General features: G+C 28.9%; 1 protein-coding gene across 1 annotated transcript; it reads left to right on the top strand.

Annotated features, from left to right (window-relative positions):
* Nucleotides 1–6617: 6617 nt before the first annotated feature.
* Nucleotides 6618–24564, top strand: LOC142331099 (uncharacterized). The gene is made up of 4 exons (XM_075376770.1): nucleotides 6618–6770; nucleotides 12780–12934; nucleotides 20033–20193; nucleotides 24188–24564. Exons 1-4 carry the CDS (start codon nucleotides 6753–6755, stop codon nucleotides 24310–24312), a joined length of 459 nt encoding a protein of 152 aa, XP_075232885.1. The 5' UTR covers nucleotides 6618–6752; the 3' UTR covers nucleotides 24313–24564.
* The last annotated feature ends 3237 nt before the right edge of the window (nucleotides 24565–27801 follow it).

Genomic DNA, 27801 nt, shown 5'->3' with positions numbered 1-27801 from the left:
CAATTGAATATTAACTCTTAATTTTTAAAATGCCTGGGTGTCAATAGAAATAAAAATACAGATTCATTAAAAACCAACCGTTCTAGATGAATTTAGCAGCTCAACTGCTGAGCCGATTTAAATGTATGACCCCATGTTGGAAACCCTAACGGGAGGGTCATAGGCTATATTTATAGTAGTGTACCGGTTGAAGCACAAAATTTAATGAATTGAATTAATGAACTGTGAACCTGTATCACTTTATGAGCTGGGCTTAAACTGTACGATTCGAATCAGTCAAACGAATAATATTACAAAAATAATGTAATTAAATTTACGTTAAATAAAATAATATTAAGTAAATTTAAAAAAAATTCTGTTTAATAATAATGTGCTTCCCATGGGAACTGCGTTTGAAGCTAGAATAATGAGGTGGTAAGCACCTCGTACGAGGTAAGTCCTATCATCGCCATCAATGGATAGAAAACGAGGTTTCCCTAGGACGCTGTTTTGGGAAGTGCAATGGGGTTCTCTAATAATATCTCTGCAAACAATCGTCCGATTTTCAAAATTCAAACGGGGTATTTGTTAGTAAGTTGAAGACTAACCTTTGCATGCATCAGATACACTCTCCATCTAACAGATCATGGTTATTCGGAAATGATATTACATCTTCGCAACCAGTGTTCCGATTTTAATTTATTAATGTGATTTGTATGGATGTACAGAGATTGAAAGAATAATTTGTGAGCAGAGTAACTACCCAAGAAAAAAAAAATTGTTAAAATTCACAGATTGCATTATTCTTTTGACAGAAACCAAAAATTAATTAGAAGAAATTAATTGCTTAATGAGATGTAACAGAAAGAAGACAAATCGTGACTCACAAATACAACTTTTTTAAATTATAAACTTTGAAAATACCATGCCTGAGTGAGATTTGAAACCAGAACCTCTAGATGGAAGGCCTTCCATCATATATATATAAATTTATTATATATATAAATTCATATATATATTTTTTTCATGTTGTAGAAATAGCAGGTATTAAGATTGTCTAATGATTAAGTTCTTACCAGGAAGATAAGAAAACTTTGTCCGTCAACGAAATTATTTAAATACATTCGGGGGGTTCTTTAATGTAGAATAATTGCTATTCAGAGCTGTCTGAAATTTGATTGGTCATATATATACACATTTCTACAGCCTACGACACTCCCGGTAACATAAGAATTCCAATGCGGAGTCATACATCTTAATCGGTTCAGCCGTTGAGCTCCTACGATGGAAAAAAACATACATACACTCTAAACACATTACACTCCTTCTTGGGAAGTCGTATAAAAAATGAAAGAAAGGGATTTTTAGTTAATATTTAGCAAAAAAAATTTTGGCACAAAGCGGACTAATGGTGGTGCCCCGGGCGATTGGACACGGTTCCCTCCACGACTCTCTCCAGTTAGAAACAGTCCACCCACCGGGTTGGTCTAGTGGTGAACGCGTCTTCCCAAATCGGCTGATTTGGAAGTCGAGAGTTCCAGCGTTCAAGTCCTAGTAAATTCAGTTACTTTTACATGGATTTGAATACTAGATCGTGGATACCGGTGTTCTTTGGTGGTTGGGTTTTTCAATTAACCACACATCTCAGGAATGGTCGAACTGAGAATGTACAAGACTACACTTCATTCACACTCATACATATCATCCTCATTCATCCTCTGAAGTATTATCTAAACGGTAGTTACCGGAAGCTAAACAGGAAAAAAAGTTAGAAACAGTCCGTTGTCAATTAATTTGCAGATTATTTTATTTAATTTCAAAACGTAGATTATTTTTTTTTATTAATTTTATTAATAAAAGAAAAGGATTATTAGTTAATATTTATAAGTAAAAAGAGCATCCTTACATGATCGAACATACTGTCTGTCAAAAAATCATAAGATTTATTCTTGAATGTTTATAAACAATAAATAACAACAGTAATAACTATTATAAAAAAATTAGTAAATTTGACTGCCGTAATTCAGTCATTTAATATGGTAGCAGATCTTAAAACACAACTATTTTCGATTGAAATAAATCTATACTGAAAATACTATCGATTATCCATTTATTATCGTGTATATGATTTATTTTTTGGCCTTGTATTTACAATTAAATTACATATTTATATAGCCTATGACAATTCCCGTAACGTAAGGATTTCAACGCGGGGTCTTACACCTAAATCGATTCGATTGTTGAACTGCTACGATAGAACAGACATACACACATACAAACATACATTCATGCATAAACCCTAAAAACATTACAATCATTTTTGGGCAGTTGTGTAATAATAGAATAAAATTTACGTTAATTAAAATGATATTAAATATATATTTTTTTAAATCTGTTTAATAATAACGGGCTTCTTTTAGTGACTGCATATGAGGCTAGATTGGTGAGACGAACACCTTGTGCGAGGCTAGATCAATCATCATTATCAACTGGTAACAAACGGGGTGCCCCTGGGGCGCTGTTTTGGGAAGTACAATCAGGAACTCTTATATCTCTGCAATAAAATCGTCTGATATTCAAAATTCAAAAGGGGTATTTGTTAGTAAGACTAACTTTTGCATGCATCAGGCACACTCTCGATTTAACAGATCACGGTTATTCGAAAATGTTGTTATACCTTCACAACCGCGCTCCCAATTTTCAAAATTCAAATGGGATATTTGCTAGATAATTCAAAATCACAATCAACCAAACCAGAACAAAAATTAACTGATATACTCAGAAAAATCGAGTGGCCTGCGCTACGCCGAGACCAGCTTGAGCCTGGCGAGCTCCGACAAACGGTCTTTGTTGAGTTTTATAACAGTACGGTTAGAAATAACGCTGTCGGCATCGGATTGATAATCGAGCCCACTACTGTCGAATTTGATCCTTTAGGGGGAAGAGGCAAAGTGGAAAGGCATATGCTGCAAGTGATACTGTGCTGAGCTGTGACGGTGCGTAAACTACAAGGGTGGACTACCTTAGATAGAGCTGTCGTAGCTCTGAACACTCACATATTTGCCAAGAGCCAGGCCTACGTAGCACTGTTCGTGTGAAACAATTGGACAATTTATCCATTAGTTGTTTGGTTCTCGGAAAATTTCTGTATGATCCACAAGATAAAAAGTCTCTCAAGGAACTCAATCGCTTGAGAAATCTGTTAAGTTTAGACTGGTATAAACCAATTAAATAAATTGAAATTTTCCTCATTTGGCTCGGCACGTTTAAATACGTGCTGTTTAAATACGTAAGTTTTCAAATCGTGATATTTCTCAATGATCACTAAAAAATATTAAATAATAAAAACAATTTAAAAAAAAAAATAATAATAAATGAATTGAAAACGACAATAATCGAACTAAAAAAAATAAAACAAGATACGGAAATAAATAACTAAACATCGTTATGCAGTATTTAATTAAATAAAATAATGGGTAACCAATCAACTTTCAGATAGTTTTAATCTATTTAAATATATTTTTCATGTTGTAGAAATAGCAGGTATTAAGATTGTCTAATGATTAAGTTCTTACCAGGAAGATAAGAAAACTTTGTCCGTCAACGAAATTATTTAAATACATTCGGGGGGTTCTTTAATGTAGAATAATTGATATTCAGAGCTGTCTGAAATTTGATTGGTCATCGATTATTTTATTTAATTAAATGCTGCATAACGATGTTTAATCCTTTATTTCCATATCTTGTTTTTTTTTTTTGGTTCGATTTATTGTCGTTTTTTAATTCAATTTATTTATTTTTATTTTTTTGACAGTCGTATTTTTAATTCTTATAATACTTTTATTATTTCTGGTGAATAATACGACTTATTTTACTTCGAAATATGCTTTTACTTTTGATAACTGGTCCCACATATTCTAGATTTATTGTTTAAATTAAATATTAAATTATCATAATATAATATTTTATAGCATTAAAAATAACTTCAGCATAAATTAGTTCCAGAATTTACGCTATAAGTTATCAGACAAATTATATTTCGACATTTCATGGAGATTTCTTAGCGTACATCTAAATTTTACAATCCTTTTAATAATAATTCATGAATTTTTATTTTATGTTTAAATTGCTTATTTTTTACTTTACAGCAAGCTACATATAAGGACTTGTGAAAAAATATTAAGAAAATTATAAAGTTTTCACGAACGTTAATTTTGTTACTATATTTCCAATTTTTTTCCACAATAAAATTCTCAAATTTCTAGTTGAAATATTATTTACAACAGTTTTAAAAGAATAAAAGTGACGATTATCCCGACGTATAATTTTTCATTAATACAAATGATGTTACTTCAGTTTAATAATTATGCGGTCCGAAAGACCGTAATCTGCGGAAAAGAATCGAAAATTATCTTTAATAAATTTGTATAAAAATATTGTCTATACTGGTGGCCGAGATATATCTAAATTTAATTAGGTGGAAGACAAAAATATGTAATTCTGTTAATTCAAACCGAGTTAATATTTCATTCGTCACAGATATAGAACTGTGAAGAAATTTAACATTAAAAACATTCTATGTCATTGAATTTATTAAAAATTATAATAGGAGTTTCAAATTTTTTATGTAAAAAAAAAAGGCCGAATAGGACAGGCGAAATGAGCCGTTATTCAGAAATATAATTTGTTTACATCAAAAATTAATTTAAACATCATGAAAACATTTTTGAAAGTGTATGTTTGGAGCGTAGCTTTATATGGAAGTGAAACTTGGACGATCGGAATACCTAAGAAGAAAAGATTAGAAGCTTTTGAAATATGGTGCTATAGGAGAATATTAAAAACCAGACGGTTGGATAAAGTGACAAATGAAGTGTTGCGGCAAATCGATGAAAAAAGAAGAATTTGGAAAAATATAGTTAAAAGAAGAGACACACTTATAGGCCAGATATTAAGGCATTCTGGAATAGTCGCTTTAATATTGGAGGAACAGGTAGAAGGAAAAAATTGTGCATTCAGGTAACATTTGAAATATGAAAAGAAATTTTTAGGGATGTAGGATGTAGGGGTATACCGAAATGAAACGATTGCCATTAGATAGCGAATCTTGGAGAGCTGCATCAAACCAGTCAAATGATTGAAGACAAAAACAAAATGTAAAAAATGTTCAGAAAAACCAGAAGTTCTATACCACCAGTATGAATATCAGACTAGGCAATTGTAATGAACAGAATTTAAAGCTACTTTTTTCCATTAATATATAGTAACTTTCAACTATTTTTTTCAAAAGATAGTCTTTAAAAAACATTGAGTCTCCCTAGCTTTATCTCCAGTTCTATCAAAACTTGAGCAAACTTAAAGTTATGTAGTTCAGAAATGGCTTCTGCGCTAGTCATACAATGTTCTGAAAAACATATAAAATCTGGTGGCTTGTTGGAAAGAAATATTTCAAATTCTTCGGTTTTGTTTTTTGGCATTGAATATTTCTATGGGAAACCTTAAGTTAGTGTAGTTGAAGTTTTTTTGGTACGATAAATATATCGATTGATTTTTAAGATAATTAGTATCAGCTTAACTGCTAGCGTTAAACGTATTAATTTTATCACAATTATTTTTTTTTCATTTTTAGGGAAAATAAATTAATTATTACATTGAAAATATTCAGGATACTGTCATAGATAGTATGTGAAGAATTTAATATGAGATCGTTTCAAAGACATAAATAGAACCCATATCATTAAAAAAAAACCTCCTCAGAATTTCAAACTATAAGGCTTCAGCCAAAACTTCTTTGGCACCACCCGAATTTAAATGCAACCCGTGATATGAGTACATTCAGCGAGTGAGACAATTTTTTGGCAGAGAAGTAAATTTTTTTTAAATTATTTTTTTCTTTTACTATAGGGATAATTTTGAAGGCTTATTTTAAAACTGTATTCTTGACTAGTTTAAAAATAAGATTAGTACTTAAAAAATTCTAATAAGAAAAATAAAAAATGTGTCAAACAAATTACCGACATAGGTTTGTTATTTTTTTTTTTATTTTTATAAAATTCATTTTATCTTAATTTTTAATGGGCGGAGGGGGGAATACTATGGAAGTTAAAATAAGACGGAAAAAATATCAACCCTTCCTAATAAGTTTTGCTAGACACGTCTTGCTGGAAAATATCGTTGCTTCTAAATTACTATGTTAAATATAAAAAACACAGAATTACAGTAAATCACATAATAAAAGTAATTCATATATATTAAATGAACAATTTATAATATATATACATTTTTTATTTTTTTTTCTTTCCTTACACACACACACACACACACACACACACACACACACACACACACACACACACACAAAAGTAAAAAATATGAGATAACTATATGACAACATAATTACTCTGCAGACGAAATATATGATGTATTTAACACTTTTATGCTCTTACAAATGATTCAAGGTCATAGATTGTAAATATTATAACAAGTTGAATAAAAAATATATTTACAAAAAACAGTACAAGTACTTAAAAAATTTTTTAAATATATATTAGAGTTCAAGGACGCTTGATTGTCTATCATTATCCTTTATCCTTCGTGATTAAATATTGGCTGCATATATATATAAATAGAATAAGGAGTTATCTGGAGCATACCATCGTTTAATAGACATAAAACATCATACACAGAGTGGTACATCCTCCTTTTGTTATATAAACAGGTGTTTAACAGCAACAGTCAGGATAAACACTTTAGCAACGAGACATAGTGCCAATATGTTTGCATACTTTATTGTAAGTAAGCGGTCTTTTATTTTACATCATTAATACAATTTTGTAATAAATATATTATTTTTTTCAATACTTGTTAAAATTATTTTATAAATTAAAAATAATAGTTAATATTAAATAATTTTAAATAATATTTTCTTATATTATTTTGCTGTAAATATATTAATAATAATCATTCTCAAGCAGTTTCAGTTATTTAAATCATAATCAGAAGTATAAAATAATTAAAAATGATCATTTATTGATTTATTTGAATAATAATATTTATTATTTTTTTAAACTAATTTTATATTATTTTATACTCCTGATGATGTCATCAATAGTCGAAAACGCTCGAATGTTTATGGCTAGTTTGACAAAATATTACTATATTATATAGTTTGGTGAATTTATTCATTAGTTTCTCTATTAATACTTTTATGAATTTGATTAAAAAACATTTCCATTAAGGAGCTTTTTCTGAAAACTTTTTTAAATATTTTTTTGCTAATTAATATTTAAATAAAAATAAAAAAATCAAAATTTAAAGAATTGCAACTAATTTAAATATAATATTTAAAATATTAAACCTTATTGAATTACTTTGATTGTTTAAATATAAATGAAGTTGTTTTCATATAGTTGACAGCCTTATAAAGATTAAATCTAAATGTTTAATTTTAACCTTAGTATGATTAATATTGTCTACATTTTTTATTATTTTTTTTTAATGAGATACAAAAAACTGGATTTTATAAAATATTCATCACTTAAATTCTAAAGGATATTCTATAGTTACTCTTTACAAGAAACTACATTATTAAGTAAAATATTTTCAAACCAAAAATGTCATCGATATTAATTTTTTATTTTATTTTATAAATTTACCTATATATACAATTAAAAAATATTATTTAAAAAGATTATGAAATGTATACAAAATTTTGATGTGATAATATGAAAAATGACACCGTGCAGCAATATTTCTTAAATAAAAAAATTAGAAAAATATTAGGTTAAAGAAAAATATTTTATTTTTGTTTATTATTATTTTTATTTTATTATTTATTTTAATAAATTCAAGAAATATGTTAATTATTTTACCAAATTTCTTTCTAAACGCCCCCTTTCGACTGAAAAACATAAGTTTTTACATCGGCCATATTACATAAAAATTTATTTATATTTTTCAAATTTAAATTTGTCAAAACAAATTTATGTACGATTTTAATAAAAATTTAATTTAATTTTATCATTATTGTACAGAATTATAAATTTTTTCATATATTTTACACGAGACTATTCATATATGCATTTATATTATTGGGTGTTACATTTGTTTTAAATAATACAATATCCAAGTTTTAGTTTTAAAAAAATCAATTTCAAAAATCTGTAAAAATCGAGTTTATATGATTAAAGAGAATTATTCATTAATGGATAAATATATATACAGCGTAATAGAGAAATTTATCTAGTAACAAGGAAAGAATTTTACATTCAGATCAAATTTCGTTTTTTTTAATTAACGACTTTTAAAAAAGCTACATTTTAGACGATCAACAATATAAATGATTATATCTATTTGGTATATTAACGATTTTAAGCATTCTTTAATTCTTTGTCATATCCTAGAAAATATTAATAATAGTAAGGTTAAAATTTTAAGCTGAATTCTCTGAAAACAGTTATTAACTTTAACGTAAACCAAATAAAATAAATTACTTTTTCACTTTAAATTTTTTATTTTATTTTTTTAATAATGTGGTTAGGTAGAATTTATAAATATTTTTACAGTCGGAACGCAGGGTCACTGTCATTTTCCAAAGACTCATTGATAAATATAGGAATCATTATATTAAAATTAAATATTACAACTAGAATCAATTTAAAAAATCAGAACAAGATTTCCGAATAAAAAAACGAATTGTCAAATTTTTGTTCGCTTTGAAAATTTGTTCGGATCAGCGTTTCTCAATCAAACCGTTGGGGGTCGCGGTAATATGAAATGGGGTTCGTGGCATTATTCTACAACTTAACACGTAAACAATAATGAAATCATTTTTTGAGGAAAACAATCATTTATTACAAACATTTTACTTACATTTATGAGTACTCATGTAAAGAAAATAAATTAGTGAGATGGTTGAGTTAGTTTTTCATTTAAAAGTTTCTCCGTACTCAGATCTATGTTAGAAATACACAAAAGAAAATTGTTTTCAAGTGATGAAAGACGATTCTGTATTTAGTTTTTTGTGTAACCATAAATAAAAAACCCTTTTCACATACGTAAGACTTGGCAAAATGAATTAATATTTTCATAGCTACTATGATTAAATTTCCATACTCACTTAGACGAGCAGGCCAAAACGTATCTAAATCTTCAGATATGAATTGTAGTTGAAACGTTTTATCGGTAGACGTTTCGATTAGCTGTTCCTGAATTTCAACCGGTAACTTAGCAGCTGCAACAACGTTTTGACTAAATGGATTCAGTACCCATCTCTTCCAGAAATCATTTTTATCTTCTGGGAAATAATCGGCCAATTGAATTTTTAGCTCACGCAAATTTATCATCTTTTTCAAACTGTGGTGAATTGTAGTGTCTTCTTCATCTAAATTTTTCTTAATATACTCGAAAGTGAGTGGATCAAAAATATCAAAATCTACTTTGAAGCCGAATAATTCAGATATCAAGCTACTTAATGAAAGCATGAACTTTGTCTGTTATTAATAAAATGTTTATATTACGTCCTTTTAAATTCAAATTCAATTTGTTTAAATACAGAAATACATCAGCTAAGCAACATTCATTAATCTATAAAAACATTGAGAATGTTTTTTTTTTTATATTGGAAAAATACTATTAAATCATCTCGTAATTCCAATAACCGGGTTAACTAACACCTTGCCTCGCGATAACCATCTGTCTTCTGTATGGAAAAGAAGATAGTTTTTCTTTTCGCTAATTTAATCGAATAGTTTAGCAAACAGCTGTAGCTAAATCATTTTAACTAGGATTGCATTTGGGGGTCGCGAAATATTCATTGTTTTTTTATTTTTTGGAGGTCGTCGAACAAAAAATTTTAAAATCGCTGATTTTGATTAATATTAAGTAAATTAATGCTTGTAACATTCCAGTGCGTAAAGATAGTAAAATTATACTTTATTAAGTTTGTAATAGATTCTTTCGTTCACCATTTTTAATAAATTAAATTAAAAAAGGTTTTTCCTAGAATTTGTTTATTATTATTATTATATTAAAAAACATTCTTTAACGCTCTCTCTCACACATGCGTACACACACACACACACACACACACACACACACACATTTATAATTAGTGATTAAAAATTCACTTTCATTTTTAATAAAAATTATTTTTTATTACAATATGTATGTATATATATATATATACATATATATACACGAGAAATTATACATAAACGTATTTAAAAAAAAACATCATGACTAATTCATAATCGCGCCCAGTAAGAACTAATGATAAATTGATGAAAATATTTATACACATTCTTCTTACGGTGTTACTAAGAAAGGAGTTTTTGAAATTTCGGGTTAAAGGGTTAAAATAAAGTAACAATGAAATTTACTTTCTTTTCTTTCAATAACAAATGAAGAAGATATTAACTTGTTTTTTTTTTTGTGTGTGTAATCTTCATGTGAATATCTAAAAACCAATTTATAAATTTTTTAAAATCCTATCTTGAAAGAGGATGAAGAAATGGTAAAAAGAATTTCAAGCAATGATAGTAAATTTTTACCATTTTCGACTACACTAAACGAGATATTCATTCGATTTGGGCTTGAAAATACTCTTCAGATAAATATATTTGAAAATCATTTTCGGGTTTTTTTTTCATTTTATATTCTAAAAGGTAAAAAATTCAAATTGATTTTTAAACGTTTGCCGTTTTATGCTACCGCTATTTAATCAGTTTTTATGACACTTGGTAACAATGCGATAGTAATTTATGTTTATAATTCTGATTATGTATTTCGCGAGCAAAGTCGCGATGGAAAATTTTAAAAATGATTAGTGGATCCCTGCACTGACCAAACTGTGGTTCTGAAAAAATTACAATTCACTGATAGTTTTTATAAATTTTTATTTATCATTATCGTAAGGATGAATTTAATAAACACAGGGAGAGGCGAGCGAAGCGAGCTCTAACCGGCTAAAAGTCCTAAAATATGAGTACTTTACTCATATCTAACATACGATTAAAATACTCCTATGTTAAAAGTAAGATTTTAATACGTCATTATTTTTAACAATTGACTTTGTTTTTAGATGTTTTCCAATACTAAAAAATCTGATGTAGACACCACATGACTTCCTTTTACGCCTATTAAATTACATATACAATTTTTAAAAGTACATAAAATTTTATTTCACTAATAACTTCTGATATTTTATCTTTTTTTTTTAATTGCTATTATTGAATTATTATTTATCGTTAAACATTTTTTTCAGTCGGAGGTTAATAATTATTATCAATATATTTAAATTAAAAAAAAGTTAAAAAAAGAAAATGAAGTCCGATTCGAACCGATGTGCCTTCCCCTTGTGAGATCCAAATATTTCACTATTTAAAGTTTTATTTGATATAACTCTGGAACCAATGAAAATAAGTACCACTTATGATACATCGTTGAAAAGCTCACATGAGGGCTTATTACTGCAGTTAAGGAAAAGTCCAAAATTCAATTTTTTTGGATTTTGGGCTTTTTTAGACACTTTTGATCCAGTAGATTACAATCAAAAGGGAAGGTGCACAATTAGATTTTACAACAGTCCTAATTCCAAATTTCTAACATCCTACAGCTAATCGTTTTTGAGTTATGCAAGATACATACGTACATAGAGAAGTCACGTCGAAACTAGTCAAAATGGATATTTCCGTTGAAATTCGAATACCGAAATTTTTCGCGATCACAATATTTCTTTTACTTCGTACAAGAACGTAAAAATTATTCTAGTTTTGGTTAAGAATATACACGGTATTTTACTACCATGTTTTTGATGTTTTGTTTTTAACAAAAGTCAAATCTTTTTAACTTTTTTTCATGTTCAGTCGAAGTTACTCATTTTCTCAGAATTACATTTTTTATCAACTTTATTCCAAAATTAATTTTTTTTAATGACAGTTTAACTAAGTTAAAGTCAAACGTTTAATAATGTATTTCACATCACCATTTTTGAGTTTTATAATAATTTTATAAAAAAATTATTAGAGATACACTTATGAACCTGTTTTATTCAATTTTTCAAATCACAAACTGTACGAGATTATGAAACATTTTCTTTAACTTAAATTAAAAAAAATTTCAATATGACTTCATTTTATCATTGGAACGAAAAACAGGGTTATCTCTTGCTTGGGATCTATTGAAAACGAAGCTTTTCCTGGACCCCTATTGATATGAACATTTTTTAAAATTTTTATTTGGAGAACATGCACTGAAATTCTTTACGTTTCTTCATGAACATTCTGTACATACGTATATGTATAAATTGCTTTAAAAGCAAAATTAATACGTACATAAAAATCTACAGGAATCAAATTTAGGATACTGGTTACACAAAACTTATTTTTTCTTCTTTAAATTGACCATTTTTATAAGTTTTATTTCTTTATTCTAAAATAGAGCATTTCTTTACCACAGATTTTAATTAGAATTACGATATTTTTTTGTTAGAAATAAATTTACCATTCCCTGAGAAGAGATCCTTGGACCTTATTACTAGATTACAAGTTAGACTACAGTTTTACGAAATCGTACATAACAATCATACAAAAATCATATCAAAAATTAAGCCATTAATTTTTATTTTTGTATTACTAAAATGAAGTTTTTGATTATAAAAGTTTGTATAAACGTATTCTTTTTTTATATTTCATAAAACTTATATATTTATTTTTGTGAATTGTTAATTTACTATAACCTTTAAGCTTGAGTATTGTAGGAATACGTATGAAAGTTAATATTTTTATGATTTTTATTTTTAGGTAATTTTTATATTACCAAATTTATTAGTTTACGGATCACCAGAAAAAGAAAATCCTCCTAGAGTTAATCCTCAATCTGATGTTGGTTTACCGGGAGGACAACAAGATTGGTGGAAGTGGCGCAACAATCCATTATACTCTGATTACTGGCAAAGGTAAAAATACATCTTTTTTTTTATATTTTCTGCTATTGAATTAATAATTGTGAGATTTATAAAGCGGGTTTTAAAGTAATTAATAAAATTAAAATAAATCTCTATTACGAGTGTTTTTTTTAAAATTTGTTTTTTTTTTAATTCATATGATTGCTTACTGTAAACAGAAGTAAATTAATAATTCTAGATTTTTTTAATTCTATTATGATTTTTCATTCTTAATGATAGTTGCATAAAGAAACTTTTAATAAAATTTTCGGTATTTGATAGTTATCACTTTACTAAGAAGTGATGTGAAAGTATAGCAAAAAATTATTCATTAATCAAAAGGTTTCAATTATTACAAAATTTGCTTTTATTTGAAAAGCAAACTTATTCGAATCTTATTTGAAAGACCACAGTTTAATGGTAAGGGAAGTAAATTCCTTATAATCTTGAGATCAACAGGAATGAAACTTTCTTGAGAATTAACAATTTAAAATAATAAATAAATATTTTCAAATAATTTGAAATTTCTTTTGGAAATTCATTCTGTAATCATATAAAATTACAGTTCTATAAACTGTTTGATCAGATTTACTTTTATTCAAATTAGCCTTAGTGTACCATTAAGCTAACTTTTATTAGAAAAAGAAAACAATCGTGTATCCCCTTTTTATTCTGGGAGTATAATAACCTAATGACTCCGGTTATTAAATTCTGCGTAGTATAATCAAATTTTTAGTAAAAATGCATTTTACATTAATAATTTTATGGCAAGTTGAATCACATGATATACTTCCAGATACGAATTCTTATATATTATTTAAAATACAACCCTCAAGGTAAATGAAATAACACATGTTAATGTGTTTATTTTCTGTAGAACGGAAATTTACAATAGGTTTTCCTGACGAAACCATTAGTAAATATGTTAAAATAACACATGAGAGAGGGCCATCCAACGACGACTCCCACTCACAACAAACAGTAAATGATTATAAACAGTAAACGTCTATATCAAGAAGTTCGTTAGAACTTTGCCGGTAAGAGGTTGCAGAACTGGACGGCACGGCGAAGTCAACGAACTATGTTTACAGTTCTAAACATGATCTAACCCAAAATTGAAATGAAAATGGGGGAAAAAATAAAAAAATAGGCATTAAACATTATATTTCAGTTCAATTAGTAATGAAGAATACATTCAAAAAATTTTGTTAGACAACGTTCTTTCCTCCCATTTGATGAACCGCGGGCCTCGAATATGTCACTTTTTCTTCAAAATGTTTACAAGAGATTATAGCTGCTAATAAAACACCAAAAATACGAAGAGTAGGGAAGTGTTGCAAATGTAGCAAAACAAAAAAGAATTTTTTACATAAAAAAAAACAACATCGATTGGTAAAATTTTTGTTCTACGTTTAGAACTTTTTAACCTAATTTAATTTAAACTAATTGTGGAAGAAACAAAAAAAAAGTTTATTTAATAATAATATACAAAGCGTGTCCACAGTTACGATAAAAATCGAGGGTTACACTTACAAAGTGCAATATTACATCACGGATTTTCCATTCGTAAAGGTCATTACACTAGTTTTATTAAAAACGGAAAAATATGGTATGAAGTGAATGATATGACTGTCAAGAAAACAGATTGGCCGAGAAATTCAAAAAATTATACTTGTTTGTTCTAGAAAGGCAATAGATTTTAATAATAAATCCACAAGATAAAAATCATTAATTCATAAAAAAATAAATAAAATAAACGAATAATTTAACAAAACGCAGTGATATCAAAAGAAATTACAATGAAATTATAAACCGTACTGTAAGAGTTTCCCAGATATCATTTCTTCCGGTCAAAAAACAAAAATTTCTGTAATATAAATAAAACTGTTTTTAACAAAATGATACTGATATCAAAAGAGGTAAGACACTACATTTCTGTTATCAAAATCAGTTATTAACTTAGAATTTTCTTTTAAAAAAAATACAGGTTAAATATATGTGATTGATCAGTGATTTCCAAATTGTGCGCCGCAGCGCCCCGGGGGTCCGCGGCCTCTTCACAGGGATGCCGCGAAATACTGTAAAAGCTTCATAATTAATTGAACCTAGACATTTATAATTATTAATTTAATGTTAATAAAGTAGAAAAATAATGAAGATACACGAGATTTATTTATTTTTATCTCTTACTTCCGAGTAGTCATACTTTTACTTAGGGTAGGGCACCATGGAAAAATTTTATTTGAAAGGGGGCGCCACAACTCGGATAAGTTTGGGAACCACTAGAATAAGCAATAGATATACAATAATAAATAATAAACCATGTTTAAGCGCTCCATACTATAAGCAAAACATAGAAAAATCTGTTACAAAACTCTTACTGGCCCGATTTCATTTATTAAACAACGAATAATCATAAGAATTGTATTATTTCTGTAAATGCGATACGTATTACGTATAAATTAAATCGGGGCGGTAAGAGTTTTGTATCAAATTTTTCTATTTTTACTTATTATATGGAACGCTTAAACATTGTTTATTATGTATTATTGTATATCAATTGTCTATTATATATATTTATCATGTACTTTTTTAAAGAAAATTCTAAATTAATAACAGATTTTTAAAATAGAAATGGTTTTTTGATATCAGTATCATTTCGTTTAAAACTGTTTTTTTAATAAACATTCTTAGTAAAAACTAAGTTCCAGTAGAAACTCATTTCGTCAAAAGCATTAAAATTACTGAATTCTACCACACAATTACTTAGTGTCAACCACATTCAGTTAATCACGTTCAGTTAAAAACACGCCATGTTTTTTATCAAATAGAAAGCCCTAATCCACATATGAACACAGATAGATGAACGAATTGAAAATTAAACACAAGATATAAATAAATGGCAGACAAAATAATCGAATACCCCAAACAGTAATAAAATATTAAAATTTGAAGTTAAATATTTTTTTGTATGAAAATTATTTCCATCTTAGTTTAAATCATTTATCCCGCGAATTTTTTACTAATACCCAATAAGTATATTACAAAAGTTTGTTTTGAAAAGAAAGGAAAAGAATCTCTCCGTTTGAAATTTCAAAAAAGGTTTTTTGCACACAATTGAAGATATGATTTTCATAGCGTGAAATTCAGGATTCAAAATCATTCTCATTCTCAGCTTGTAAGAAAAAAAGTAGTTTTGCCGAAAGGAGACAAGAATCTCCTTTCTACTACTTTCGAAATAAAAAATAAAAGCTTTCAAGGAAAAGTGATTAAAATGATATTTTTATACCATTTTCCTCTTTTTTTTTAAAGAGGAAAATGCTTTTTTTCTGTTAAGGTGCATCCTGACGTGAAAATTACAAAAGCGGTTTTTAAAAAAAGGAACACGCTTAGTTTTTGTCCTATAAAAGTTTTTTGTTACGCATTCAGAGAGATAAAATATCAAAAGTTCATTTTCTTTAAGAAATCCGCACCTACTCGGAAATATTTGTATATTTGGAAATATTTATATTTTTAAGTGAAGATATAACACACCGTTAATGTTTGTACCATATAAATCTTTATACACGTGTTTAGCTACAAAAATAATAGTAAATAAAAAAATAATATATATATATATATATATATATATATATATATATAATAATATAAGGAATTTTGATGTAATATATATATATATATTTAAAGGGAATAATAAAACTTTGGAAGGGAATGATGAAACTTTTAATATGTATTTTACACGTTTTTTTTAGATTGGGGTTTTTCTTCTAATCATGCTGAATCCCATCTAAACAGAAAACACCAAGTGAGAAACAAAATTAATATAAAAATGGGAACAATTGAAAAAAAAATTATTTCTTCAGTTATGTTTGAAAAAACTTAAATAAATAAAATAAGACAAATGAGAACAATTTATATATAGGCAATTTTAATTGTGTTTATTAATAGGATGTCCTACGAAGAAATAGAGAAACTTTCAAGTTATGTTTTACGGTGAAAATAATGAAAAAAATTCAGATAAACATAAGTATAGAAACGCTTTTCTATACTTAGCCGGAATTCAGCTCTTCTAATAAAAAGAAGTCCTACTGTAATTTTTGGGACGAAAATTAAGCAGTAAAGTTGGAGGTACTGGTGTAATTTGAGCTAACCCACCGAGTTGTTCTAGTGGTGAACGCGTCTTCCCAAATAATTTGATTTCGAAATCGAGAGTTTCAGCGTTCAAGCTCTAGTAAAGGCAGTTACTTTTATATGGATTTGAATATTAGATCGTAGATACCGGTTTTCTTTGGTGGTTTTTTTTACTGTAGGAAGAGGAAAAAGCTCTGCCAGTCGTCGCCAGGCCCGCTCTGACGGCAAGTGCGGGGCTCTCACCCGCTAAAAAACCTCCCCCTCTAGTCACGCGGGGGACACTTAATCCACGTGGTATGTACACAGCCCCTGGGCAACCACCTAGGCGCTATTGTCACCGAATTAGAATAGCCAGAGTGACGTCCGTAGGGGATCATCGGCGAACGACGACTCCGAGGAGCTCCCGCCGACCACCCCCTAATTGACGGCCCATAGCCGTCCGGCATCGGTCTCTCCGCCCCAGGTCAACTGCAGTCTTCCAGTCTGCCTGCCCCTCTCCACCACTGCCTTTCTAATTATGGCTGACACCACAGTCGTCACTCTCGTCCATGCTTCTCTGTCCCCCAACATCACACTTATTACATTATACATGTTTACTGCGCCGTGCCTCATCATGGCAGCCCTCAAGTCCCTCCATCTCGTGCGTAAAAACACTACGTATTTTGCCGTATCCTGCTCCCCACAATCATAGCAGCATCTCGTGGTACTCCTACTCATACGGTACAGGTAATCTTTAAAGCACCCGTGCCCTGATAGAAACTGGGTAAGCTCGTAATTGGTGTCACCGTTATCTCTACCCAGCTCCTGACGTCACTGATGAGCCGGTGTGTCCACCGTCCAGTCCCCGCCGCATTCAACCTGTCGTTCCAGGCTCTGAACATCTCATCCACAGCCACTTTCCTCTCACTCCCCGAACCAATAGAATGGTTCATCCTGGCTTGCAAATCAATCGGTGGCACACGAGCTATGACTGACGCCGCTTCTGTACCTATCGTGCGGTACCCTGCGATAACCCGCAGATTGAGCCGTCGTTGATGGCTCAACAACCTCCTCCTGTCGCGTGCCCTATTAAGAGCACCAACCCAAAGAGACGCCCCGTAGAGCACTACTGAAAAGTATACACTGGACTTTGTTGGTTGAATTTCAATTAACCACACATCTCACGAATGGTAGAACTGAGACTGGACAAGACTACACTTCATTTACACTAATACATATCATCCTCATTCATCCCTGAAGTAATACCTGAACGGTTATTTCCGGAGGCTAAACGAAAAAAATATAATTTGAACTGGGAAATAGCAAATACAGATTGCACCCACCGGCTTGGTCTAGTGTTGAACGCGTCTTCCCAAATCAGCTGATTTGGAAGTCGAGAGTTCCAGCGTTCAAATCGTAGTAAAGGCAGTTATTTTTACACGGATTTGAATACTAGATCGTGGATACCGGTGTTCTTTGGTGGTTGGGTTTCAATTAACCACACATCTCAGGAATGGTCGAACTGAGACTGTACAAGACGACTACATTTCATTTACACTCATACATTACATATCGTCCTCATTCATCCTCTGAAGTACTACCTAAACGGTAATTTTTGAAGGGTAAACAGGAAAGAAGACAGGAAATACAGATTACAGACCTGTAACTCTAGTAGTTTTTAAAATATCAGACACAAAACACAAAAATTCAGTGTAAAATAACAATTTTTTTTTTAGGTTTGTAGTACAATGGCTTTGCTAAATGACTAATAATTGCAGATCTAATAATTCCGCATGATTTAATAAAAAGCTCGTAGAAAATTTAATTCTGAGAAAATTAATGTAAATACAGCCAGTAAAAAGTAAATAAAAACTTTAAAATTCAATTTTTTATTGAAGCAAGACAAACGAAGAATAAAGAGAAAATCGTATTATTCTTTCTTTATATATAAAAATAGAAATTTTAATTTAAAGTAGAATTTTATGTCGTCTACCTATGAAAATTGTGAAGTAGTAAAATTATATAACAAATCATGTTAAAATAGTTAATTTCCTAAATTTCATTCGTAACTGACAATATGAGTAATCAATCAGGAATTATAATTTACTGAAATACTGAAAATACTCCATGAAAAATTACTATAAAATACTCATTACTGTAAGAATAAATCTAACTGCTCACTCAAAAACACTTTTATTGTAAAATTTAAGCCTAAATCTTGATTAAAAGTTCAATAAGTACAGTAGTAAAAGAATAATCCGTTACATTTAGTCTTAATCAAATATGGGTACAATATTTTGACGTACAACATTTCCGGATACGAAAGTCTATCCAAAATGGTAGCTGTTTAATATTTTTAATAGCGGTTTTAAAAGTGCCTCTTAAGTAACTGTTCAACAATAACAATGAAGAAGAAAAAAAGGAAAATTTGGCAAATAGTTCAAATACTACTACCTCAAAACGATCTGTTTTACTAAAACCGTAATCTGAAATTACTACTCGAGGGGTACCGTAGATGTTTTTGAAAAACTAGCTTCGAAAAATACTAAATATCACTCATTTTGGTTAGAGTTGTAACTTGAAGGTTTTTACGTTAATATGATCGTTTTTCAATGTTCTTTAAAATGATCTGTCACAATCCTCCCTTTCTATTTAAAAAACTTTGAGTTGCCCTTTAATGGAACACATCTGGGTACTTTGGATATGGTGATCTTATATCGAAAAATAGATCGTTAAGAGGTAGAAGAACTTGAAAAATTTCATTTTCTATTTTTAACTGTCGAAAAGGTATTTAAGTGTTGCCAAACTTTTTTTAACGTCTGTAATTCAATAGAAGTAATGAACCTGTTATATTAAAATAATTTAGATTACAAAGTGTTTGTTAAAATAATGAATAAAATGTTAGTAATTACTAATTTATAATTCTACATTTTCTAATCTTGTTTTGTCGCATTTTTGTTTTAGATTTTTTCTACATACTGTTTTATTTTATTTTTTTAGGGATCCCTTAAGACGTCCATGGACAACAAGACCAGGATACGGTTACACTTACAGTCCAGACACCCAGTATACTTATCAAACATACGATACGCCTGAATTATTCGGTTATGATTCCAATTATCCTGGTGGTAGAACACATTTTATCGGTTACAAAACACAAGGTTACACCAATTATTTTTATTATTGCATTCTAATTTATTTTTTATTATAATAATTACATTATTTCTTTCACTAATTCTAAATAAAAATTCATATCAGTTTATTAATTATTTATAGAGGTATATTGTTGTAATATGAAAATGTTATTACATAATTATTTAAAAATTAAACCACATAAATTACGTAATTTACATAAAAATATAACCTGAAATAAGTTTCTATGTTATATTATTACACGTTTTCGTAAAAGTATTTTAATTGCTACTATCACTTAATTTTATATGTATTTATTTATATAGAAGTAAAGCAATAGTTTTAAACCATAACGTTGTAATTATCATACGGTGAAATATTAGAAAGACTACTGGCTCGTGACTGCAATTAAAGTTAAATAAAATAGACTATATTCTACAAGTTACTCAACTTAACGTGTATATATATCTATATAAAAAAAGGTGACAATCATACTGTCGCACTTTTTCATATATTTACGTAAAGTTTAAAAATGTAACCCTTAATCCAATAACTATTACGCTTACAACATTATATTTCCTTAAATAATTACAGTCTTAAAAAACAACTTCTAAGATGATTTGTTATACTAGTAAAAATTTCTTCGATCAGAACTTTTAATCTTCAACCAGGATTCTTTCTTCATTTGAAACATTTAAGATGAAGAAATATGGAATATTTTATTACAAAAAAAAAAATTAAGGCATTTGTTTGTTATCGCACCGCAACTTTTTTTTCACTTTGTTGATGCAAATTCTTCAGATTTCATGAAAAAATGAATAATAACCTTTATGTAAAGTAGAAAAAGTACATTTTTTAATGAAAAATAAAAATTACAAAACACATTAGATTTTTTTGACTCCGTGTACTGACGAATCGTACGTATATCAACATAACCTATGCTCACTTCGCTCGCTAACCTCTTCTAATTAACGTTAAATAGCGTTGTAATATGCATACTTAACGTTAATTAGATGAAGGTGAAGCAAGCGTAGGGTATGTTGATACGTGCGTTCGTCAGTACACGGAGTCAACATAATCTAAACAAACATAACGCTCGTTTAACTCGGTAACAGACAAATTTTTGAAGTTATACTTCTTTTGGCGCGTTAGGAGAAACTGATCAGAGTGTATTTTCAGCAAGTTACGTAATTTATGCGCGCCGATGTAACACACCATGAATATTTGTAGTGTCTAATTCAGTCATTCGTTCAATGCAAATAAGTGATTAGCATGTGTTGTAAACATAACAGATTTATAAATAAATATGTATTTATTTACACGGATTTCTGAGGACGGATATTTTAAACTGTGAATATTGTTGTTCGTATTCATAAAATTTTAATTTATATTGCAGCGTATATTTATATATATATATTTTTTTAATGAAAATTATGAATCAATATTGGAAGTTATATATTTATGTAGGTATTATTTTTTACGAGTAAAATTATAATTTTTAATGAATGAAAATAGCACACAGATATTCTTGAATTTGCATAAATAATTTTAAATTTACCAAAAACAAAATTTTTGATAAAATACACTATTATAGAATAAAACTATTTGTATCATAGTTTTCATATCATAATCCTCGTGCCTATTCAATGGTCATCCGAAGAATCAATGGAACTAAACTAATCGAAATATATTTGATGAACTTTGTTTTATATGAAAACGAATACTTCAATACTTTTTAAAATGTATAAAATAAATATTATTTAATTTAATTTAAGAGTTATTTACTCAAACTTTTATTCACGATATTTAATGTCATCTATCGATCGTTTGCCTCAGTTCAAATTTGTTTGAATTCGTAAAAAAATTATTTTTGTATTCACGCCAAAAAAGAATAGCTTCTTACGTGCGTACATAAGTACACACGAGCTTTTTTTGTTTAGTACATTATAATAATACGTTTAATACGTTGTGTTTTGACAAACAAGTTGCATAAAAATAAGTGAAAAAAGTAGCGGTCCATTAAATGTATCCTTTCTATTAATGTCATGGATAGATACGAGAATAACAGAATAGTTAAAGTAATAATAGATATCCCTTAATATATATATATATATATATATATGTGTGTGTGTGTGTGTGTGTGTGTGTGTGTGTGTGTCTTGAATATATATATATATATATATATATGTATTCAAGAAATGATCAATGTTTATTCCAAAGAACTTGATCGTATATATTACATTGGAAAAAAAATCTCAAACATATTGATTACAAAATTAATATCTTTTCTTAGCGATGATATCTGACAAGAATAATTTATTATGGTTGATTATCTTCATATAAAATACTCAGCTATTTAAGGAAAATAGTATAGACAATCTTTCAAAGATCTAAAAGTAATTATAGATCGTCATTTATTTATTTATTTAATAAGTAACAATAAATATTTTAGACAAGTACATTTTAAATGAAATTTGTGAAAATTTATCGTAATATATTATTAAATTATTACATTCATTATCCTGGCAGAAGAAAAAGAACAAGGTTTCGGACATTTGATGTCTATAGAACAAAATTATTTGAAGTAAACAATTTTATGGAGATTCAAAGTTCATGTTAATAATTACCATAAAATCCTGGTACTTATAATTAAAAAAACCTTTTAAAAAATAAATAAATAAAATAAAAACAAAGCAGTTTCATCTCCATCTTCAGTTTCTTTTAATCCAAGTTTCCTCGGGTTGGGCCTTCGACAAAATTTGATCACCTGTTTCGATCCGTGAACCATCTCTTCAATTACACTGACCACATCCCCTCTCTTGCGCACTTCTTTAATCACTATATTTATCCATTCCATTCCTGGTCTACCCTTTGGTCTTCTACCTGTTTCTGCATGCAGCATTCTTTTTTTTTGTAATCTTTTTTTCATCCATCATTTCAATATGCCTAAACCACTTGTGAGCTTTGATCTTCCGATTGACACAACAAGGCATCCCAATTTCAGTCCTCTCTCTAATCATACTGTTCCTTACTCATCCCTTCTTGTCTTCCCTAGCATGTTCCTGTTGAATTTAATTTATGCTGCCTGTACTCGAACTTCCATATTTCTACCATTTGTCCAGGTTTCTGCCGCGTAAGTAAGAATTGGCAAAAAGTAGGCTTTATACATAACTGTTACATTGCAAAGGTACCTCCTTGATTCAGATCAGACTTTTATATTCCGATAAAATCCACTTGAAGGCAAGCGGATTTTAATCCAATTACCTTCAAGTGGTTTACAAAAGTGGTATACAGAAGGTTGTAAAAAAGAATTTATTTCCCTTAACCATAATACTATATTCTTAATTGGAAAGTTAATTGTGAATTTAAAATTAGTCACTTTTAACTATTAACTCACATTAAGTACTGATTACGCAGGGTGATGCTAAAAAAAGAAAACTTATCCATTACTTTCTAATGGGGTGAGAACTGTTCCCATTCTGATAAAATCTCCCTGAGAAAAAAAAATTTTAATAATTTTTCAAGTAGACAACCTGAAATAATTAGGAAGAAGATTTTTATTTTTAAACAAAGAAGAAAAATTCATCGGATCGAAGATGCTATTATAATTTTTGTCAAAAATATAAAATTATATATTTCCGCACCACCTTTATGATAATATGGTTTGTTGATAAATTAAAAAAACTTTAAATTGGTAAATTATAATACACGATTAACATTTTATAAATTTCAGGTGTGAAATATAGCAGGCCCGCCCTTAATATCTCCCAGTCCCAATCCTTAATATCTCCCCTAATCTGTTTTTTAACAGAATTAATTTTCTTAATACTCAAGCTAACATATGTTTTACTATTATAATTTAAACTATATGTTCTATAAAGCATCCCGTACCAAACGTTGCCTCATTTAAAGTTGTAATAAATCTTATTTCGTTTAATATATTATTTTAACCGTATCTAAGCGACTAAAATAGAATATAAATAATTATGATTTTATTCATTTACTTTTATTTTCTGATTCCAGGTAGAAAAACTGCACAGGGACAAATTATCGATCCGATTAACTGGAATAAATTCAATAACGGTCCAACAACAGAAATTAATAAACCAATAAAATCGTTCGATAATATTTTTAGCAATACGCCATAATATAATTTAAAAAATTAAAATTATAAAAAATCAGATATTAAAATTTATTGTACAAATATTGTGAGAATATATCTGATATTTTTTATCAGATATAATATAAAATATGTATATGATTTTTTTTAGTAGTATCTGATTTTTTATTTAGCCTATTAGGCTCATATTTTTAAATAACATTTTGTTATTTTTATATACAGTTACGATTTAATTTTAAAATAATGTTATAATTAAGTAAAATAAATAATATTCAGCAATTATTTTCTCGCATTATTAAAAAAAATACATATCTAAAAATATGAACCTTTGCTTTTTTAACAGACTTCAACAAAAAAAAAAAGAATAGTAGTTATTCAATTCGACTCTACATATTTTTTTTATCTGTCATCAAACATTTACCATTTTTTTATCATAAAAGTACCGTATTTTTTCCAGAGCGATTCTTTTGTGGTCTCTCAGGAAATTTGTTCCACATACTTAAGTGTAAGATTTTTTGAAACGAAAAATTACATAATTTACACAGATAAGTTGAAGATATTTTCTACTGGTTTTTCATTATAATTGCTATGTATTTTATCATTACAACATAATAATATACAGACCAATGTTATTTTGGTATTCAATATCAAAGTACATTCAAGCAAAACTTCAAAAAAATTGGTAAATGATCTTCATTAATCTACCCTTCTTCTTTTTTTCTGTTTAGCCTCCGGTAACTACCGTTTAGATAATACTTCAGAGGATGAATGAGGATGATATGTATGAGCGTGAATAAAGTGTAGTCTTGTACATTCTCAGTTCGACCATTCCTGAGATGTGCGGTTAATTGAAACCCAACCCCACCAAAGAACACCAGTACCACGATCTAGTATTCAAATCCGTGTAAAAATAACTGGCTTTACTAGGACTTGAACGCTGGAACTCTCGGCTTCCAAATCAGCTGATTTGGTAAGACGCGTTCACCACTAGACCAACCCGGTGGGTTCATTAATCTACCCTAGAGACGTAAAAAGTTGATTTAAAACATAAATAAAAAAACTTTTTTGATTTTATTTTATATCAATGTAAAGTTTTTCCTACGAACAATACTTTTCAAGAAATCGTTCTTCGATGAAAACAATTGTTTTTCCATAGTTTCTTTGTTATTATTATTATGAAAAAGACATTGGTATCTCGCCTTCTAATTTTCTTAAATTTTTTTTCATATAAGTGGAGTTTTCTAAAGATTACCAGTATTTTAAATAAAATGGACCTAATCAGATTTATAATAAAATAAATTTCAAAATGTAATAAAACTGTTTCGTAAAAAAAAATCCCGAAAGGTTAAACATTTTTTCAATTTTTCGTGTACATTCATATATTCTTAGTGAAAGAAGAACTAGCCTCTTACGGTAAGTTTGGATCTAATATTCGCGACCGAAGTTTTGGGAAAATTTAGTACTTTTTAACCGGATCCGAATTTTCGGACGAAAATCGCAAATATCTCAAAAACGGTCGGTCCTACGCTCTGAAAACTTTTTTCAACCCCTCGATATGATGATTTATCCGATCGTAGTGATATCTATCAGATGATAATATTTTCAAGTGCCTCCGGGGTGCCGTTTGAAAATTAGGGAAGGGGTGCAATGGATGCCACCGTATATCGGCAACCGCCCGTCCGATTTTCACGATCTCAACGGCGTATGTATCAGCAGGTCGAGCGCTAACTGTTTAACCCATCGTTTACACTTATCTAAGTAATGTTTTTTGATATCATCTACCATTGGCCCGGGGGGCGGAAAAAATGGGGCTTTGAAGTAAAACATGTCATACCACCCTTAATAGGCACAGAATCGAATCACTTTAAAATGGTCGTTGGTTCTCTAAACATTACCTAAAACTTTTATCTGAAACAATTTTGATATGACCAACCCTTACGAAAAGGGAAGACCAAAATGTTGCTGGAATTGTAAGAAGATGGGGCTTGTCGTATGCTAAACATGTGAAACATTTTTCACATGCAACCATTGTCGTATTGAGTAAATTTGAAGCTTTTCTTAACTTTAAGGTGGAAATCTTTTTTATCCACTACTTAGCACCGTTGAAATCTACCTCCACCATCCGGGTGCCGAAAGGGAATTTTTTGATTGGAAAGAAGCTATTTTTTACCCAGAAGCAACCTTCTGGGTAAACATGGTCGTACTTGTTTCGACATAACAGAGTCGTTGTAACTGGATACCGAATTGAAAACAAAATTTTGAAAAGATTTCTCATAGAAATGCTTGGGAATTTCACCTTCTGTTAATTGAAAAGAAACTAAGAACTTAAGAGGAACAAGGTTACAGTACCAAGTACTATTAATAGAACACAGAAGCAGAAAATGCTCAGAAAAAAACGAATCGAATAATATTCCATAAAAATATTTCAATATTTTTAAATTAATGTGGAACTAGAGCGCCCGAATGGTCAGGGAACTTCTTTAACGGTATTCAATAGACAAGAATATTTTTATGTTTTTTTTGTATTTATTTCAAAAAGGGAATGTTATAGGATTCTACACCTTCCCAAATCTTATGATGAACCCCTTCGCGTATTTAGAGAATTAGATCCTTGAATTTTTGGTCCCTTACTTTCAAAAAACAGTTCATTACTAACGATTTATAACATTTCATTATGTAAATGAATACGGGTACAAAAGGGAATGAAAACTGGAGCAGTTGTACGTATAATCAAGAATGGAATGGTGATAAGAAAAAAGAAAGTACAAGTTATATGAAATTTGTGAAAAAGAAGACTTTTACGCAGTAAAAAAACTGTTCAAATTAGAATCTTAATCTAGGTTAATCCTGAGATTATCTCTGACAAAGAAAGAAAGAAAGAAAAAATGTTCATTTCCTTTATTATCTCGTCTTACGTAAGTAATCTGTAATATTATACACATCTATCAATGTATATAAAATTCGATAACAGTGCAATTTTTCAGTTCGATTTTCTGTTTTACGTTAAGTATAAAATGATTGCGTAACGTCGCAGCTAAGTTAATCCTGTACTTTCACAACGGGCACTAATGCATCAAGTATAAAGAAATATCGCCTTTTTCTACACCGTCCTGTTACTAAGCTGTACTCATTATACGAAAATACTTAGTTAAAGTGTTTTTTACATAAAAGTAGTGAACCAATTAACCAATACATTCGTACTTACATAACATTGGATTGTTTTTTTGTTGTACTTTAACTGAATAATAGTCGGTAAATGAAAAAAATATTTTTCTCAAAGCACTCTTAACGTCTTACATAAAAATCTACACAAAATGCCTTTAAAGTTAAATCTATATAAGTAAATAAACATGTAGCATTAAAGAATATTTTTAAATTAGCAGATAATGAAAACGTCTATTAGTTTGATAATAGTAATATTTCAAAAAATTATCATTCGATCAGAACATTAATTCTGGCAATACATCGCCAATATTGGTGTATGTCGGCTTATACATTAATATTTTAAAATTACCTT

The sequence above is a fragment of the Lycorma delicatula genome, chromosome 10, assembly GCF_047948215.1.
Source record: "Lycorma delicatula isolate Av1 chromosome 10, ASM4794821v1, whole genome shotgun sequence".
NCBI classification, from domain to species: domain Eukaryota; kingdom Metazoa; phylum Arthropoda; class Insecta; order Hemiptera; family Fulgoridae; genus Lycorma; species Lycorma delicatula.
Note: the sequence above shows the minus strand (reverse complement) of the source record. Positions and strands in the feature narration are given on the sequence as shown.